General features: G+C 44.2%; 2 protein-coding genes across 5 annotated transcripts in view; one reads left to right on the top strand and one right to left on the bottom strand.

The window, feature by feature from the left end:
• NDC80 (NDC80 kinetochore complex component) overlaps positions 1-14988 on the bottom strand; it is a 735052-nt gene extending 720064 nt beyond the window's left edge. Inside the window, exon 1 of one of the 4 annotated variants that reach the window (XM_069635820.1) lies at positions 14687-14988. The gene's annotated coding sequence lies outside the window, so the exon portion shown is untranslated. The remainder of the gene's footprint in view (positions 1-14686) is intronic. The other 3 variants (XM_069635823.1, XM_069635822.1, XM_069635824.1) reach the window with 3 other exon arrangements.
• Positions 14989-15538: 550 nt separating this feature from the next.
• The window catches only part of TAF13 (TATA-box binding protein associated factor 13), a 79669-nt gene continuing 76366 nt past the window's right edge, over positions 15539-18841 (top strand). Inside the window, exon 1 of the mRNA XM_069635819.1 lies at positions 15539-15650. Coding sequence (XP_069491920.1) covers positions 15624-15650 — 27 coding nt within the window. The 5' untranslated portion in view covers positions 15539-15623. The remainder of the gene's footprint in view (positions 15651-18841) is intronic.

Below are 18841 nucleotides of genomic sequence, written 5' to 3'. Positions count from 1 at the left end.
AGCCAATGACAGAGCAGCGTTTGTGCCAGAGACCAGTCTGTCCCAAAAAAAGTCTGATATGATGTCTTCCTCTCTGTGCACAAAGTTCTTAAAGAGTCTTACACGATGTGTCCATGAACCTTCGCAGTCCATTAATAGGACTGCGAAGTCCTATTAATGTTTTAATGTTTGCTTGGCAGGGTTTATGCAGATGATACACAATTTTTTGCTTTATTCCCTTGTTTTCGCTTTTCTAATATTGCCCCGCAATGAATCAGATTTAATCTCATTCTAAGAAGATTTGAACGGAGCTTTCTATTAGGGAACTTCAATAGATAACTCGAAAGACAACCAAGCTTTCCCCCCTCACCCCCCCACCCCCAATCAAAAAAGTACTTTGGAATGGGTCCGATCTGACATTTTCTATCGTTCCAATCCGGTCCAAAAGTTCCAACTTTCTTTTAATTTTAAGTGGGTTTAAAATCAGAGAATCCACATCAAGCTCCATTTCTGACAGGGCCTTCGAAACTTTCCACCCCCCCAATATGGACAAAAGAGAAGACTTACCCTGTAGTTTTACAGACCTTAAATCTCCATATAGGGTTGTCTCCTTGCCCATAATTATTTCTCGAAACAGGGAAATCAGTTTCCAATCCGCCATGCACTTTAGTGACTTCAAACCCAGCTCAAATCTCAAGCTATTTATAGCTATGCAACTTGGAAGACCCAGAGCTCTTTTTCAAAGTCGACCCTCATACGTTTCCCAGTGCTGCCCAGGGGCCCGGTTTAGCTTCCAGGCCATAAAGTATCACTGGTACCACTTTTGCTAGGTAATACTTAACTAAGGGTAAAATGGAAAATGTATAATTCAATTTAACCATTTGGGATCCAGCTTGTGTTACTTTATCCATTACCTCAGAGTCTGCCTTGTATTGGGCTGGGTGGGCATGTATATTGTAACCCAGATATTTTATGAATTCTACAACTCTAATATATTTCCCCCCCCCAGTTTCCAATTGCTGTATTTGGCTTTTGCCAGTGGATGTTTAAAGATAAGAATATTTGATTTAGCAGGGTTTACTGTAAGTTTGTTACAGTGTACTCAGTCTCGATAACAGATGTTGCAGACAGATTGGTGTCCTATCGAGAAGCACTATATCATCTGCATAGGCCAGCCAACAGATCTTCCTCCCATTTAATGTGGGACTGACCAATGCAGCAGATTCCAGAAAAGCTCCCATGTCTGTCAGAAAGAAGAGTGGGGCTCCTAGGCACCCTTTACCTCGATTAGTTTTGATAGGTGCCCTATTGCATCAAGGCGGACTCTTAGATTTGTAGACTTATGTAGTTCCACTAAGATTGATAGTAACGTTTCTGGCATTCCCCACCTTCTCAGTTTTTGCCAGAGTAATGCTCTTTCAATTTGGTCGAAAACCTTCGATAGGTCGATCCAAGCTCCATATAGTGGGGGCGAGTTTTTACTCTGTTTGTTCATTCAATACATTTAGGATCAGACCATTGAATGACCCTTTCGAAATCCTGTTTGGTAGCGTGATAAAACTTCAAAATCTTCTACCCACTTTGAAACTTGCTTTAGGAGAAGTGACATGAATATTTTGCTTTCGATGTCGAGCAGCGCTATTGGCTTATAATTTGCTGCTGCTCGCCGATCACCTTTTTTAAAGAATGGTATTACCAGTGCCGTTTTCCAAGCAGTTGGAAATTCTTGTTTAAGGATTTCCCCAAAGAGACGAGATAGTAACTTCGACCAAAGTTCTGGTTCTTTTTTAAGTGTCTGATAAGTCAGTCCATTTAATCCTGAGGCTTTAGATGTTGAGGGGTTAATTATGATCTCATAAATTTCTTCTTCATTGATGTTAAGTTGCCACAGTGTATCTGGAATGGTCGAGAAAAGGGAAATTCTGTCACTCTTATAGGTTTCAGTCAGATATTCGACCCAGTCTTCTTCAGAGACCAGATTGCAGAGAGAGTTGCCTGTTCCTCCCTCAAATTGATTTAGTGCTTCCCAGAAGTTTATGCTGTTTTCTCTTAGCATATTGAGTATCTGTTCCCCATCTGCTTGCATCCGGATTTCCCTTTGCGAGATTGACCATGATTTCTAATTGGATTTTTCTCTTTTTATTTCTAATTGATCCACCGGATATCCTATTTTCTTAATTTCTCGCAGTGCTTTCCTGTGATCTCTTTCTTTTTTGAGTTGTTTCATCTAAGGCGTGAAGATGTTTTTGTTTAGCTCTCCCTGCTAGATCTTCAGGAGCCTGTGTTGACCAAAGGAATTGGTTAAACTTTTGCGGGTCACATTCCACTTTCCAGATAGACTCGGGACTCTCTTTTAAATCGCTTGTTTAGCTTCACTCCCTCGTTCTTATACTTTCTAATTCAGATTTTTCCCTTTTTTCCTTTCAAGTTCTGCAGTTCTCTTTCTGTTTTTATTCCTAGTATTTTTTGGAATGTTAATACGAGTCTGGTATGGTCACTGCCCCCGTCCCGTTTAATAACAAGAAGGGAGGGTGAGGCATGTAGATTTTTAGAGACAAAGATAAAATCTAGAGCAGAGGATGTTTGCTTCTATGCCATGTTGTGTATGTTCCTTGATCACTCTCTTGTAGGCTGTTAACCATTTCAAGGTCTCAACGTTCCATAAAGTCTTGCCACAGTTTGCCCCTGCTGGTCTTCCCCGCATTTGATACTTTTGCCTCACCCTTTTGTGGGTATAGACAGTTTGAGTTGAAATCTCCTGCCAAAATGATGTTGCTAGAGGCTGAGTTCAATTTCACTGCTTCGAGTAATAGACCCAAACTTTCCAGAAAGATGTACAGGGATTCCAATAAATATTTATCAAAACCCAAGTAGTAGCTTTCCCTTGTGAGTATGTATTTGCTCTGCATGCATGAAAACCTATTTTATTTTTCCAAATTTCTACTATGTTCTTAAAGATCTGATTCTTGAGTGCTACAAGTAATCCCCCTGATGGACGCCCCAATGGTTTTTGTGATGCTGATAAGCAGAAGACTGTGTATCCTTCTCTACTCGATGGATTCACCAACCAGGTTTCTTGTAGTAAGATGACATCGCCCAGGTTGAAAAGATGTGCCCTCATTTCTTTTGCTCTTATTGAGCTGGAGCCCCGCGAGTTCCAGCTGAACACATTTAAGTCATCTTTTCTAAAGTTGATGCGTGCCCAGTCCTAACTTCTGCAGCACTTGGGTAAGGATCTCTGGAAGAAGTGTAAGGGTGTTTTCTTTTAAGCTTGATTCCTTCTCTCTGCTTTCCCCTCTTATCAGATTCCGTTCATTTACAAATTCCCTTCCCTTATTTATTGGTGTTGGTACATTGTGCTGTTTGATGATGACGTTTCTTTCTGACTCATTACATGAAACTTCCAACCCATAGGATTCTAACTCTACTGATTCTTGTAGCAAGATATCTTTTGCATCTTCTGACGTTAGGACCAGCTCCACCAGGAAGGGATCTTGTGACATTGGAAATTTGACACTTTCTATGTCTTCTGACAATAAACAGTGAAGATTTCTCACTTTCTTTGTCATGCCCAAGATTACTGCCCGGCTTAGTGATTTATGATGCCCTGTGTTTGAACGCAGTCTTGACCAGACTCTTTGGATGGCAAATTTTTTTAGATTGTCTGGATTAATATGTTCGCTGGTTTTTTAAACTGACCGTTTTCAAGCTGGTGTCATCCCGCTTGCCTGGGCTGTTTAGTTTGACCGATTTTCCTTCCCCATTTCGAATATCGTCGTCGTTGGTAATGTTTATTTTTGTTTTGTTCGAGGATAAGGCAATGATCAAATTTTTCGAAACATCACTCGGTTCCTTGCCGATCTTCTGACTCTTTTTTTCAAAGATAGGAGCCATTTTTTTATGTTATGTGTACCCGGCTCCGTTGCGATGCAAACCGAACAGTTGCTCTTTTTTTGCTGATTGAGGATCTTCCTTTTTCTGAAAAATTGAGGCCCACTTTTTTGCTTTTATATCAGCATTTCTTTGAAGGTCTCCTAATAGTTCTTTGTTTGTTGTTTTCCTTGAGTGGGTAGATCTTTCATACTGCTCTCCTCATTTTTTGTCCTTGGATCATTGCCCTCCTGTGCCTTATTCTCAGTTTGTAAACCTATGCTTGCCTTCGTAATTGCTACAGCTTCTTCGGGCTTGTTACAATTTCCTTTCTTGAACATTTGGGAGGTCTTTTTGTTTTGTTTCTGGATTCTCTTCTCTTGGTTAGTTTTTCTTTCCCCCCCCCCAAGTGAGTTTGTAAGTTTCCAGTATCGCTTATTTGAGAATCCTGCTCATCACTTTTCGCAGAATGTTTAGTGTTTATCTGAGAGTTTGATCTTTCTTTTGCTTTCCTAGAAGACTTGGTTTCTTTCAGTTTTTTATTTTGACTTTTCTTAGTTTTGGGGAGTACTGTCATTGACCTCTCTTTTCTTGCTAGACGTTTCCTTGTCTTTCTCCTGCCTCTTGATGTCTGGTCATTTGGATACTGCCAGTTTTGGTGTGTCTCCGTTTGCTTCACATTTGCCTTTTCTGGCTGTATTTCTTGCACCCCTTCTCCAATTCTCCTTCTACAGCATTTGCCATTCTTTGAAATTCTTCCAACACTGAGTCTGAAAGCAGTGAGTCATCTAATGAGTGTTCAAGTTTTTTCCTTGTTTCCCTCTGTTGGATTTATTTTCCAGTTTCCTTTCAATAAAGAAAGCACCTCTCCTAACAGTTCATTGTTTTGTTTTTCCATTTGACTTTTCTCTTTCAGACTTTGCTCTATGGAGGAGATTTCTAGTCCTTGTTTTACCATTTCCAGGTTTAAGTCCCGGAGTGGCTTAGTCATATTAGTGTTGGTTGCAGTTACGAGGCCAACTAAGGATGAATCACACAATGCTATTTCTTTTGTCATCTCCAAGAGTGTCCCATTTTGTGCTTGCACCTCCATTTTTAGCATCTCGAAAACTGAGACCAATGAACTGAGAACAAAGTTTTATGCTTTCAATGTGTCTGGGTTTGAGTCCGTTTTTATTTTGTGATATTCCTAATGGTCTATGTCTCTTTTACCTTCTGTGGTTCGTCCTATGTTTTCCAGTAGTTGTCTATCTGGAACTGATGTTAGCACAACATCTTCCCCTTCATTTGGTAAGTCAGTTTCGTTCCCCGATTTTGCTGGTGAAAGGGGGATTTCCATGCTAGAAGATGGGGTATGGGGTTGTCTCGGGTTTTCCTACAGAATGATTGATTCTCCTTCAACATCATTGTGGCTTTTGTGTCGTTTTTTTCCAAAGTGATTTTTGATTTTTGTTGGATTCTCTTTGTTGTTGTGTATTCCAGTCCCCGTTTCCATTTATTTATGATTGCAGTACTGATGTTCTTTTCTTTAGGACTGCCAGCGAAGTGGACCGGTAATTCTTCCATGTGTACTTGAACATGGATTTGCTGAGGGGTATTAAGGTTCAAGTTGTCATGGTTTAGAGTGTTGGCCATAATGTTCGGTTCCTGGCTTCCACTCAAATATGGCCCATCCTCTTCTGTCTCCGTGTCTTTTGTACTGCAAAGTTTTATTTAAAGACTCCGATTACAATTGTGGGAGTGATTTCCTTTGAGTTAAGGAAGTCTTTGTCAGTTTTGAGGTCTGAGTTGGTTGTAATTACTCCGCTGTTTTATAATGCGAACAGGATCAAAGGAGTTTCCCCCCGCAGTCTCGTGCTCGCCAAACACTTGATGGTTTTGTTGATAACAGCAGTGTTAGTTGTGCTGCTTTCTTCCCCTTTTCTTAGTTGAAAATTGTGCTATTGACCAAAAATATTTATTGATATTGTCCCATTTTAAATAGCCTCTCCGACACAGTAGAGACACAATAGAGATGGCAGTTTCTGGCTGCTCAATCTCGCAATGTATGCAGCTAATCCCTGGCCTGGCTAACCTCATCGCGCTAGGAAGCATCTCGCGGAGGACCACGGGTGGGATTCCGAACAAACGCCTCTCCTTTTTTTTTTTTTGCCGCTTTCAATCAAGGCGCCTCTCCCTCCCAACTACCTCCCAAACTACCAGGAGAGGTACAAGTTCACTCGGGATCCAGTGCCCAAGGAAGCTGCCAGGCAGGGGCAAAGGGGGAAAGAGGCAAAGGTGGGGCAGGGTGGGGTAAGGCTCACTGTTCACGGGCTTACTGTTTATCCCGTCACCCGCGTCTTGTCTTGTCTCCGCTAGACGCGAACCTCCGTTGCAGCTCCTCTCCTCGTTAGAGAAGAGCACCTAGCAGGCTCACAGAGATCGCGTTGGACGCCGTTTACAGATCGACAAGCCGCACTGACTCCAAACTCGCTCCCTGTGTGAACGTCAGCCGCTTCCGACAATCAGCTTTCATTCATACACACAATACACCCAAAAAAAAAGATTCAAAATTACTTAGAAAATGTCAAATTGTGATCGGTATACAGATATTGTAAGGGGTACATCAACAAACAACCTTATCATTTAATTGGATTCCATAACAAGAGCAGATGGTATTATACAATTGTCGACTCAATGGCCACCATTTTCTTCCAAAAGAACTTTGGCTGCAGGCCATACTCGGTACAAAGCTATTAAAAAAGCTTCAGAGACAGAATTCAAACATTGTTGCCAAAAATGGTTAGATGAAATAAAAGCCCAATTATGTACATAACGGCCATAATACAAAACATAAATAGGCTTCATTATCATAAGGTTTGTCAACACGTGTCTCACTGTTTCAGTAACATCATGATTATTGCATATCCGACAATGGCATTGGCCATTGGCTAATTTCCATTGAATACCACAAGTTGCATGCACAAGTAGTTGATTGGTTCTCATGAGTAATCAAACATGTGCATTGTTGAGAAGGATTTCTGAACTCTGATCTGGAGGGGCAAAGGTTCAGAAGGCCAACCTAGTTTCTTTGAACAGGGTAACCTCTGGACAAGCCAGACCAATCAGGGTAGCTATGGCAGGCGGTCAAGACTAAGTCTCAAGAGGGATGAGGGTGACTGAAAGACCTCAATGAGCACACAAAGCAAAGACACACTTACAAATTACTCCAGACAGGTGTTATATTAAAAATATAGACACATTTATTACAAGGCCTTTGTAACATAGACCATAGTAAAGAATCACAGTAACACTAAAGTAAACCAATACATCATAATCAACACAATATATATACACAAGACCAAGGCGGTCTAAGGGGTTAAAAGCACGAAATATGTAGACCACCTAGATGGGGAGAAAAACAGGCAGTGCAAGTAATCTTTAGACCCAGTTCAAAAAAAAAAAATCAAGAATACACCTAACTAAGAGGTAGCCCTACAAAGAGAGGAGCCTTATGCTCAATAGTACATGCACGCGCTTGTGCCAATGGACAAAATAGGGTCTCTAGCAGCTCAGGAAGGTGGATAAGGCGATGAAGAACAAGTTCCCACTATTCAAGCAGGACCTCCACTTCAGGGCAGAGGCAGTTTGAGAGCGCGGGATGGAGTCACTATTTCGCAATAGCTGTAGAAAGGAAAGGGGCCCTCAGGGGCCACTTCGTGCGTAAAAATGGGCTCCTGCACTAGTACAGTCCACTTCGCTGGCAGGTTCAAATGCGACAATCAGGACGTCTCGACACTGTGTAGTTTCCGAGATACAGTGGGGATTCCCAAATGGGACAGTGGCAATTTCTCCGCTCCGGGTGGAGGAATCAGCCCAATTCCACTGCAGTAGGCTTCAGGGGCAAGGGGGTCACAAATGCAGCAAACTTGCACAGGTCGTTGCCACAGCAGGGCAACACAGTAACCTGACCTGGGAACGCCAAGTGTACGAAATTCAATGTGAGGGTGCCGTGGACACAGAGCAAGCAGTATACCAAGTTTCGAGGGCCTCCTCGAAACAGCAGCGGTAACAAAGCAAACGTCCCGTGTAAGCTGGTCAGCCCACTGGTTGGCCCAGGGACACTTCTGAAGAGGCTTACTTGCTGGGTTTGTTGAGGGTGCCGAGAATAGTTGATCCCACTATTCCAATGGGTCGAAGCGTCTTCGCAGACCTAGGAGGATCAGATGCAGAGGGGTCCCACGGGACGACAGCGGGCTCAGGGTGCCAAACATTCCAGCGGGTCACCAGCGGTTCCTTGACTCGGCTTCTTGTTGCAGGATACTTGGCTCCTTATACCTTGGTCGGTGTGAACTCAGGATATCGACATGGTAGTGGTGTTTTCGGCCTCCTCTTATCCAAAGTTCCCTTCGCGCCAAAACGGAGAGGACCCAATGGGAGATATGCTCACACTCACTCCATACGTGGACCAATCACGGACCACAGTGGTCCCAGTCATTCAGGACACTCCCGACTCTCTGGCACCCAGGATGTGCATTGGGAACAGACATCCCAGCCCACATCCTAGAGGCACACACACAAGGCATGTAGAAGCCCGCAAAAGCATTGGGTTTCGCGGGAAAGTGCATGACCAAATAAGGACTGACCCGGGTCGACTCGACCTGGGGAAGGTGAAGGGGCAAGATGGCCAAAGGACAGGACAAAGAACCTCGTGGCATTGCCATTTTGGAGCCAGGCCACCTATTCATGCCAAACGCGGTAAGCGCAGTTAACATGGCAAGAAAGGGTTAAAAAAGCTGCCACCAGTCCTGTCCATGACACATCTGCACAGTTCATAAGAAGTCCAGCGATAGTTTGTAGGTCCTTTGGAATGACTAGAGACCCAAGTGTACTGTAAGGTAAGTTACATTGCACACTTGTTACATGTTGCACAAGTGTTGCAACATGAGGAAAGGATTAAGGGTCTCCCAGTACTGACTGTCTTAAGGGCATGTCAGTTTCCCCATAAAAAGTGAGCGAAAGCCCAGAGGAGTGCAGCTGAGGGCTGTGCTTCTCTGGCAAAGTTTAGTTCAGGGTGTTTAAACAGCAGCAAAAGGTTTGGGGATTGACACATGGAGGGGAAATGACATACAATTATGAAATGTTTCCTAAGATGCGTATTGAAGGGTCAGGGCAACGCAAAGGATATGGCTGGGGGCGTAGGTAAGTATACCTTTAATATACTTGTAATTATGTAGTTGATGCATTCGATCAAAGTTTGTCACCCAGTCATTAATGCATACTTTATGTTTAAAGGCGGATTTCACGGCTTCATAAAAACTACAACAGCTCTGCTCAATATCCCATCTAAGTTCAGAGAACAGTGTGCCACATGAGTGGACAAACCTATTCGAGATGTCAGGTGTTTTCAAATTAATCATGTTTGACCCAATCAAACGCAGGAGGTCACTGAGGATTACATTTAGCTTTTGCTGTTGCAACACAATTGATTTAAGAGACTGAAGGCCAAGCTTGATCCTGATATATTGAATTGGGCATGATGGAGGTAATGCCAAAACGTTACGCCAAAAGGAGCCTTCAATTTTGTCGAGCCATGATAAATTTAACATGGACATAGCTTCAAGACCATAAGTTACAACAGGAGTTAACCATTGCTTATACAACAGAATAATTACTTTCTGAGAGTATCCAGCATGGTGATTTACAAAGTTCTTTATTAGGAGCGTTATCTTTTTGGCACGCCGAGTTTTACTACTTATTAACAGGTCAAATCCGCCTATGTTGCTAAACATTATTTTTTTTTGTATTTTTTTATTATTTGTATCGCGCTCCAAACTCAGGAATAACTGGGCGCTTGAAAAACTTGGGGTTACAGACATGGATAACAGTAGTCAGAACATATATCAACAACAAAAAGACCCTGGTTACAGATGGGTCAAACAATAGGATGCAGGTATGAAATGCCACAGGTTGGTAAATGCTATTATGATGAATGCATTGTATTCAGCCAGTTTTTTGTGTTGGCTTTAAAAGTGAGAAAAGAGGGATCGTGTCTGATGGGTATGGGTAAGGAGTTCCAGCGTTTGGCTGCTTGTACTGGAAAACTGGCTCCTCCTGCTGACTTAAGATTGAATCTAGGGACCACTAGCCTGAGGGACTGAAGATCTTGTAGAGCGTGTGGGTTGGTGGATGCAGACTTTTTCTGTCAGGTATTTAGGGGCAGTGTTAGTTGGGCATTTGTATGTGATTGCCAGGGTGCGCAGAGTGATTCTTTCTCGGATGGGTAGCCAGTTAGCGTCTTGTCTGTGAGTGGAGATGTGACATGATCTGGGGAGGCTGAGTGCGGCTCTTGATGAATTGTTTTGGAGAACCCAGAGCTTGTTTAGGTTATGTTCTGAAGAACCTAAGAAGAGCGTGTTGCAGTAGTCGAATTTGGATAGGTCAAGTGCTCTGGCCAGTGTTAGGCAACTAGCTGTGGATAGGTAATCTTTACAGCTATAGATCAGTTTGTTGGTATATGCCGTGGAGGATGCAATACTATTAACCTGCTTTTTGAGAGAGAGGGTTGAGTCAAGGTAAACCCCCAGCGTTTTTATTTCTTTAGAGACGTTGATTGTATTGCCATCAATGATGAAAGAGGAGTATTTGGGATTGAGTTTATTCAGGCGAGCCCGAGTACCCACAATCATTAACTCGGTCTTATCATCATTGAGGCAGAGGCCATTGGTGGCCATCCAGGCTTGGATTTCAAGATAGATGTTATTTAGCAATTTGGAATCTTGGTCGTAGCAACCAGTGAGGTGAATGAGGACTTGAGTGTCGTCTGCATAGTTTGTGTAGACGACACCCAAGGTATCCAGGCGGTCGAAGAGGAGCTTCGTGAAGATATTGTAAAGTGTGTGTGATACACAGGATCCCTGAGGCACACCACATGATATTGGGGTCGGTTCAGCTGAGGCTGAAGGAGAGAAGACTCTGGTGGTCCGGTCAGCTAGGAAAGATTTAATCCAGTCAGAGGTGTTAGAAGAGAAAGCTGCAACTGTAGTGAGGTGCTCGGTTAGGATTTGGTGGTCGACGATGTCGAAGGCTGCAGAAAGGTCAAGTAGTAAGAGGAGAGCTCGCTTGTCCTTATCCTTCGCCTCATCCATTTGGATCTTTAGATCCAAAAGTGCTTTCTCCGTACCATGTCTGGGTCTGAAGCCAGATTGCCTAAGGCCCAGAAGGTTGTTTTCCTCTAGATATTTCTGGATTTGCAGATATGCCACGCGGTCTAAGATTTTTAGAAAGAAGGGGACGTAGTGATGGACCTATAGTTGGTGGGGACATTAGGGTCAAGGTTAGGTTTTTTTTTTTTTTAGGAGAGGCATGACCCAGGCTTCCTTGAGGTTAGTAGGAACCTGATTGGAGGAGAATGAGGAGTTTATCAGGGAGGCGATGAAAGGGGCTAAGTCTTTTGCTCCATCCTTGATAATCTTGGCAGGGCATACGTCACCTTGGCAGTGGGAAGGTTTCAGACTTTTTATGATGACTTCTACTTCCTTAGGGGTTACTTGTGAGAAGGAGAAAGGATTGCAGGTGTGGGCGGAGTTCTTTGGGGTAGGGTGGGTGGTTTGGGAGCCTGTGAGATTAGCCTTTTTAGCTTTTATCTTATTTTGGAGTCATGTTATTTTGTCTGCAAGGGCTTGTTGGATTTTGGTGCACCAATCGGCGTTTTTGTTGCAGTCTTGTGCAGGAGGCGCTGGGGATTCAAGCTCTTTTAGTATACTGAAGAGTTCTTTGGATCTGGATTTGGCATTTTGGATTCTGGAGTTGTAGGTGTCTTTTTTTGCGGCAAGTATGGCCGCTTAATAGATGGAGGAGGCTGATGTAAAGGCCGTTTTATTGGAAATGGAAGGTGCTTTGCGCCAAATAAATTCAATTGTTCTTTTTGCATTCCTGAGTTTTTTTTTAGTTCTGGGGTGAACCATTTGTTAAGGTGGGCCAGAGGTTTGGCTTTCCTGAGTTTAAGGGGGGCTGCGCTGTCTAGGGCAGATTTAAGGGTGTTGTTATATAGGTCTACCATATTGTGGGGGGTAAGATTATTGAATTTGGATTCAGTCAGGATATCACTAATGAGGGGCTGGATGTTATCTAGTGTGATATCACGACAATTGTTGGAGAGCGAGGGGGTTAATAGAGTGGTTTTGACTGGGATGGCTTCCGGGATCAGGTGGTGATCTGAGCAGGCGACTGGTTAGTTTTGGGTGATGGCAATGGCATAGTTGAGATCGGCGACCCAGTCAAGCGTTCTGCCTTTTGAGTGGGTGGGTGTTAGGACTGTGTATGAAGCCTAGGTTGGTGATGGTATTGTCGATGGCCATGGCAGGATGGTCATTGGGATCCTGGAGGCCCAGGTTTAAGTCTCCTAACAAGATGGTTTTGGATCCGAGTTTAGTGTGTGTGGATAGGAGGGCCAGGATGTCATCTTCAAAGGATGACAGTGGGCCCGTGGGCCGGTAGATAAGGTGCATGAGTATAGTTTGGGAGGGTGATAATGCTAGTTTCACTGATAGGAGTTCTGCGGATGGGAGACTTGTATGTGGCAAGGCTCTGATAGATAGCTTGGATTTGGCAATGAACGCCACTCCACCACCTTTGCCTGAAGTTCTGTCGGCTCTGATGATGGTATATCCTTCCGGTAAGGCTAGGGAGAGTGCGGACCTGCTGCTAGGTGAAGCCATGTCTCAGTGACTGCCAGGAAGTCTAGGCTATTAGTGATAATGAGGTCGGCAATTTCAGGGGCATGAGCGACAATAGAGCGTGCATTGATGAGGGCACCCTTGATGTTGGTTGCTTGTGGTTGGGGGCTGTGGTTGTGCGGGTGTAAATCTGTGAACGGTGCTGGACTGGGGTGCGACTGGTGTTGATCAAAGGTTTTTTGATTGTGTTGGAGGCTTTATGGTTGGGGAAGCGAGAGCCTAGTCTTTGGTTGCGACAGGGGGTCGAGAGTGGGATGAGAGGTATATGCCCAAATATTTATAACTGCTGGTACACTCAATTGTACCCCAAGACACCACCATTTTAGGTCTATTAACATGCTTAGATGAAGAAAGCATAGTTTGGGTTTTCTTAAGATTGATAGTTAATAAAAATTCAGGGGCAAATTGACCCAATTCTTCAAGAATAGACTTCATGGCCGAAATAGTGTGATCAACAAGTACTAGGTCGTCAGGGTAAAGTATTGCTCTAATTTGTTCTTTACCATATTTAGCTGTACAATTTTCTTTGGTTTTTAAGCGGCCCACCAACAAAGTTATATACACATTAAAAAGAAAGGCAGCTAATAAGCACCCTTGCTTGACTCCTTTGTTGACTTTGATGGGTTTGGTAATGCGACCATGATTATCCAAACAAACCTGTACAGTATTTTCGGCATGAAGTTCTTTCAGAATATCAATTAACCACAATGGACACGATAGGTCTTTAAGTAGAGCCCACATCTTAGAACGGTTAACACTATCAAAAGCGGATTGAAAGTCTATAAATGTTAACAGGTAATAGAAAGCAAGAGGCCACGGGGCCATCTGGTCTCCTATCAGGAAGTAACTGATTCCAATGGCAGGGCCTGGGTATCCCAAAATGGAGGATACTCAGAGCACCTGTCAAATTCAGCATGGAGCTGCCACCCACCCCCTGCTCTGTGTGCCACACACAGGTACCCAAAAACACACTAGGGGTACAGGGTAGTACCACCACATATGGGTGCCATAAGGGTATCCCATGGGTCTGTTCACCACAACCAAAAAGAGGAAAAGCTGCACTGCCAGGAGTCCCACATGGACTCCTATGCAGAAAACAACACAGAACACACATGAAAAAGTAGTACAGGACAAGGACAGGGAAGCCCTGTCCGTCAAATGCATTTCCAGCATCACTCCCTGCTAGACACCGGGGATGTCCATGTTTTGAAGTGAAGCCACCAGCTCTCAAACAAACTAAAATCTTGACTCACCCTTCAGGACAATGACCACAGTCACACTGGATCATTGTCTACACTACATATCAGGAACATAGCAAACTCTTTTTCCTTACCCATTCATCCCCATCAAAGCTAAGTGGAAACACGACACTGGTAGGACCACCAGTGATACATATTGCCCGTATATATAGACCCAAAAAGTCACAGCGTGCAAGTCCCTAAACATTCTCCTTGCTTTGCTACCTCCAACCTATTAAACCATCCCGTCAGAGCTGCAGCTGGAAAGAGGCATGTGAATGGCATCACTGACAAATAATGGCTGCAAGGGCACAAACGCATTGAGTCTGCTATGGGAAGTTCTTCATCCACATGGAGTTGTGACTCTGAACATGCCTGTCACTCCCTCACACTACCGTATAAACCCCTCCCATGTCTTGACTTCAGCTGAAGATGTTCTCGGGCACATCCACAGGCCAGTATATGGGCTAAGAGACCCCAGCGCATATCTCGCGATTCTTTCAGCCTGTAAGATGTTCTGATGCATAGAAAAAAAGTGGCCTGACCAATACTGTCATTTTCCTACCCTGTCAAATTCTTCACATTTTTCCTCAGTTAGAGAAATTCTGATGGGGAGAAAAAAAAGCATTGCTGTTACTGTCAACATTCCCTATCCTGTTAACAGTTCCTACGGCTGGCCTTTTTACGTTTTCCTGCAGGTGGGAATTTCTGATGGGTAGGAGAAAATTACAAGACCTTTGCTGTCAGATTTTCCTACCCTGTCAAATGTTCCTACCTTTGTATTTTTCACGTTTGTACAAGTAGTAACTGATGGGTAGGAGAAAACAGCAAGACCTTACTCACGGTATAAGCCCGTACAGACACCAAAAGAGATGGTCGTACCTGAACCAGCCAACAGCCGCCTGCTGTGCCAACACAAGAACAATAACGTGCCAGCCCTGCTGCAACGACCAAAAAGGCCCGGACTCCTCCGAATCTGCACACACGCAGCCAGTTCTCTCTTTAGAGAAAGTTCCACGACATTCGAAAAATCCCGCCGCGAAAAACCCAACGACAAACACACTCAATAAGAGCCCGCCCTCGCCCCGACTAACAGATGACAGCTCAATACAGCAAGGCGGCGAAAGGGGCGAGCGGAAGCGCGCACGCAGGCAGCCATCTTGGAAGAGTGTGTGTTTAACGGTGCGATATGGTCTCGTTGACAGTGGAAAGAATGTACAGGCGTGGAGGGGGCACAGTACATACTGTATGTGAGGAATTTGTATGTTCAATGAAAATGAGTTTTCTCTAGTTATATAGGGTGATCCAATACCGTTTCTTGTACGTTCCTTAGCAAAAGGATTTGAATGACGGCTCCGACAACCAATCAAGAAAGGCCCGGCTTAAGTTGCATGTCTTCTCAAGCCACGCCCAGGCGGAAACGGTATATGAATAACCATCCAATAGGAACGCTGAACGCGAACGACCTTAGCCAATGGAAAACGCCTTTAGGTGAGGACCCAGAAGACGGCCTGAAAAGAAAGAAAGAAAGGAAGGAAGGAAGCAAAGGGAGTCGCTTCAGTCTATTATACATTGAGAGTGCGTTCATAAGACCGATTATTTTCCTCGGATTGCACCGATGGGAGATATTCATGTCATAATGTCCAACACTGAAAAATAAGGGTTTACGTTAAAGTCGGAGCCCACGATATAACGAGTAGATACGTGCAACCCTTCCACGTCGTTGGGAGGGTTGGGCTTGTTTTATATTTCTGTTGGAGGGCGATGGGCCGTGCGGGGGGATAATAAATATTACAAGCACGTTAAGCGAGCACAGAAGATGGCAGATGAGGATGAGGATCAGACAGTGAGTGACGTTAAAACAAGCATGTTTGCCTTATATCATGGCCGGCATCAGAGTTTAATTACCAGGAATTCTGCAATCCCCCCTCACCATATGAGAGATTGGTTCACAGGGGATGGGCTGTTGTAATGATGAATGGGGCAGAAGGCGGCACAGCTGCTCCGTGAAGTGCTCGAATATCGTCGAGTTTCATTCCTTGGAATCTGGATTAACACGTGATGTCTGAGAATGACCCCTTTCATAGCTTTCCTGAGCAAGAGCTTGAAGCCCTTTGGGTTTCTGGTTATATCATAGGTTACTCGTGAAGCAGGTACTTTTGGGGGATGAGGTCCCATAGTATGCCTCAAAAGCAACTTCTTCATGAGGTGCAAACTATAACGTTTTGACCATTGCATAGGACCCATTGGTCTTGTGTCATGATCTGCCTCCATACACGTTGCACAAAGAGTTAATGTCAAGTATATGTTTGTCATGATCCAGAGTGGAAAAGTAGCTCCTGGTATAGCCAGTGGAATCAAAAGTAGCTCCAGGTAGATGTTAGTGTTGAGGTAACCAGACTTCTAGGCTATGATCAGGCGCTAAATAGCTGCTACAAATTTGAAACCAAGACTTACCAAGGTTTAGCATCATTTTAGAATGTTGGTAGCGACTCAACAAATCAGGATGCTGGAAACCCTGGCACTTGCTGATAGTTGCAAATTAACAAGGCGGGTCCTGGGAGTCCTTCTGCCAGACATTAGTCCTTGTTATGAGAGACTTACCCAGAGTCTTTAGCTCGCTATCTTTCACAGAGAAGAAATATCCCAAACATATCAGTCTTTGTCCTGCCCTGGGGCAGACCAGCACCGAAATGCTAGGCATTTCTCCACTGAACAAGAGTACCAACAGAAACCCCAGACACGTGTTTCAGTCTGGCTGGACCTCATCAGTAGGGTGGATCTATGGCAGGACAAAGACTGATATGTTTGGGATATTTCTTCTCTGTGAAAGATAGTGAGCTAAAGACTCTGGGGAAGTCTCTCATAACCAGGACTAATGTCTGGCAGAGGGACTCCCAGGACCCCCTTGTTAAGTTGCTGATAGTTGTCTAGAATTTCTGCTTCACCGTGGCCAGATGCACCCAACGTTCTGAGCCTCGCCCCTGGTTATTCCAATCGCACCATTCCCACACGTATATTCTCCCCTCTTCACCGACAAGCTTACCTCGCATGGTGGTTCTTCTCTTCTGGGTTCTCCGGGGACTGTATTGTGCCGCACCTTGCCCTGCAGTGGACAAAAGCACACTGCACACCACACCTGTCTCCCTCTCTGTGCTTGCATTGACTGTGCACTTCCTTTCTTGCCTTACTCTCTGCAGAGCACTGTCTTAATTTGCTCGAATTCAAATCTGCTACAGGAGCGTCTTGAACTCTATATTTTATAATATGTCTTTCCTAATGTTTCCTTTGCTTGACTTTTGGTTTCACCTTGATTTTTGCTTTTGTACCGTATTAAACATCTACAGTGCCTTGGATAAAGACGATATATAAACGTTGTTATACATACAATTAAAATTAATGTCTCCATTGCATCATGGTATAGAAAACCAGAAACTCTACCCTTCTTTTTTTGTTGGTGAAAACAGACATAGACACCTACAACAGCTGCTGAAAACCTTGGGTGTTCACAACCCTCCTTAATTGTCCTCGCTTCGCTCTGAGCCATTAAGACAGGCTTTCTGGGCACCTAAAGGCAAGTTTTTGTGCTTCCTCGGGCACTACAACTTTAACATTTGCTATAATTGGGTATTTAATTCCATGATGGAAATCCAGTTTTATGCTATGCAATATAAATTGGGAGCAGAACTGCCCCCTGTCCCACACCATCATCTGAGCTTCGTTTCGACCAACAATACAACTTTAATATAATAGTAACATTTACAATTTATACAGCACACACCCCAAGCAGAATGGGATCCTGGAGCTTTATAATAGGTGGTATTATTACCCAACTTAATGGTACTCAGTTCATCAAACTCCGAAGAAGGGAGCATTGAATCTACCCTGCTGGGGGTTGAAACCTGTGACTGCTGGTGTTACACAGATATCGGAGGTGAGCGCTTAACTCGCTGTGCCATTTTACAGGTTATACTACAATAACATGGTATTGGGTTTTATATCTCCCACGGCTGAAATGTGCATGGTCTCGTGGTGCTCTGGGTTCTTTAGTAGGGTCAGGGAGGAATGCAAGATTGCTTTCCTGTAGTGTTGGTGCATGCACCCCATACGTACCCAGGCTGTGTGTAAAGGTATGTTTATAAGTGATTTGTGTCGAGGGCACTAGATGTATGTGTATCCAGTAGGGAGCCTCAAGTGCCCTTGTGTTTGAGGGTGGGCTGGGACTGTTATACAAGCTTCTGGGAGGGATTGCATTCTGATGGTTTTAGCGTGTTTTGTGTGTTTGATGCACCGGTATCATTACCTCAGATAATAAACGCCACCCTCTAACAGTACCCAATTCATTCCTGGTGTTGCAGAGAACCTACTTAGATGTGTCCTGTGAGAAAGTCTGTAAAGCTAGGTGTTCTAAACGTGAATGTCAGGATGAGCTTGATGACAATAGGATCCAGAAGAAGGAACACCTGGCCCGTACGGCACAAGGGTGCAATATAGGGAGAGCAAGAAGATGAACAGTACTCTTCAATCCATGGAAGAAAGAAAAAAGGTCTGTTTCTTGAGGGGCAAATCCGTAGAAAGAAACATATTCACAAAAAAACAAACCCAAGTTCACACAAAAAAGAGTTCCTGTCCAGGCGAGGTGGAAAGAAGAAACAGAACGGGAAGCCAGATAATCCAGAAGCAGAGGAAAAGAGTCCAGGTCGTAGACAATTGGAGGATCAACCGATAGCAGTCCGGGATGCGACAGCTGAGGTCAGAGGAAGCCAAAAGAGCAGTCCGTGATAAGAGTAGACAAGTATCGGGGCAAGCAGGGGCACAGCAAGGCAATCCGATGAAACAAAGCAAGGGTCAGAGATCCAGAACAATCGAAGAAGGTAACAAACAGGAAGGGCAGCTCACCAGAAAAACGCAACGGTTAAGGAGTGCCGCACAGCTGACTTGATCTGTTTAATTACACATGCTGATACGATGTAACACACATCCGGGTCTCTTTGGCAGAAACACACACGTAACCAGTCATGTGTGCACGGCCCTTGG

This window comes from Ambystoma mexicanum, chromosome 7p (assembly GCF_040938575.1).
Source record: "Ambystoma mexicanum isolate Mex_15411 chromosome 7p, UKY_AmexF1_1, whole genome shotgun sequence".
In the NCBI taxonomy this organism is placed as follows: domain Eukaryota; kingdom Metazoa; phylum Chordata; class Amphibia; order Caudata; family Ambystomatidae; genus Ambystoma; species Ambystoma mexicanum.
Note: the sequence above shows the minus strand (reverse complement) of the source record. Positions and strands in the feature narration are given on the sequence as shown.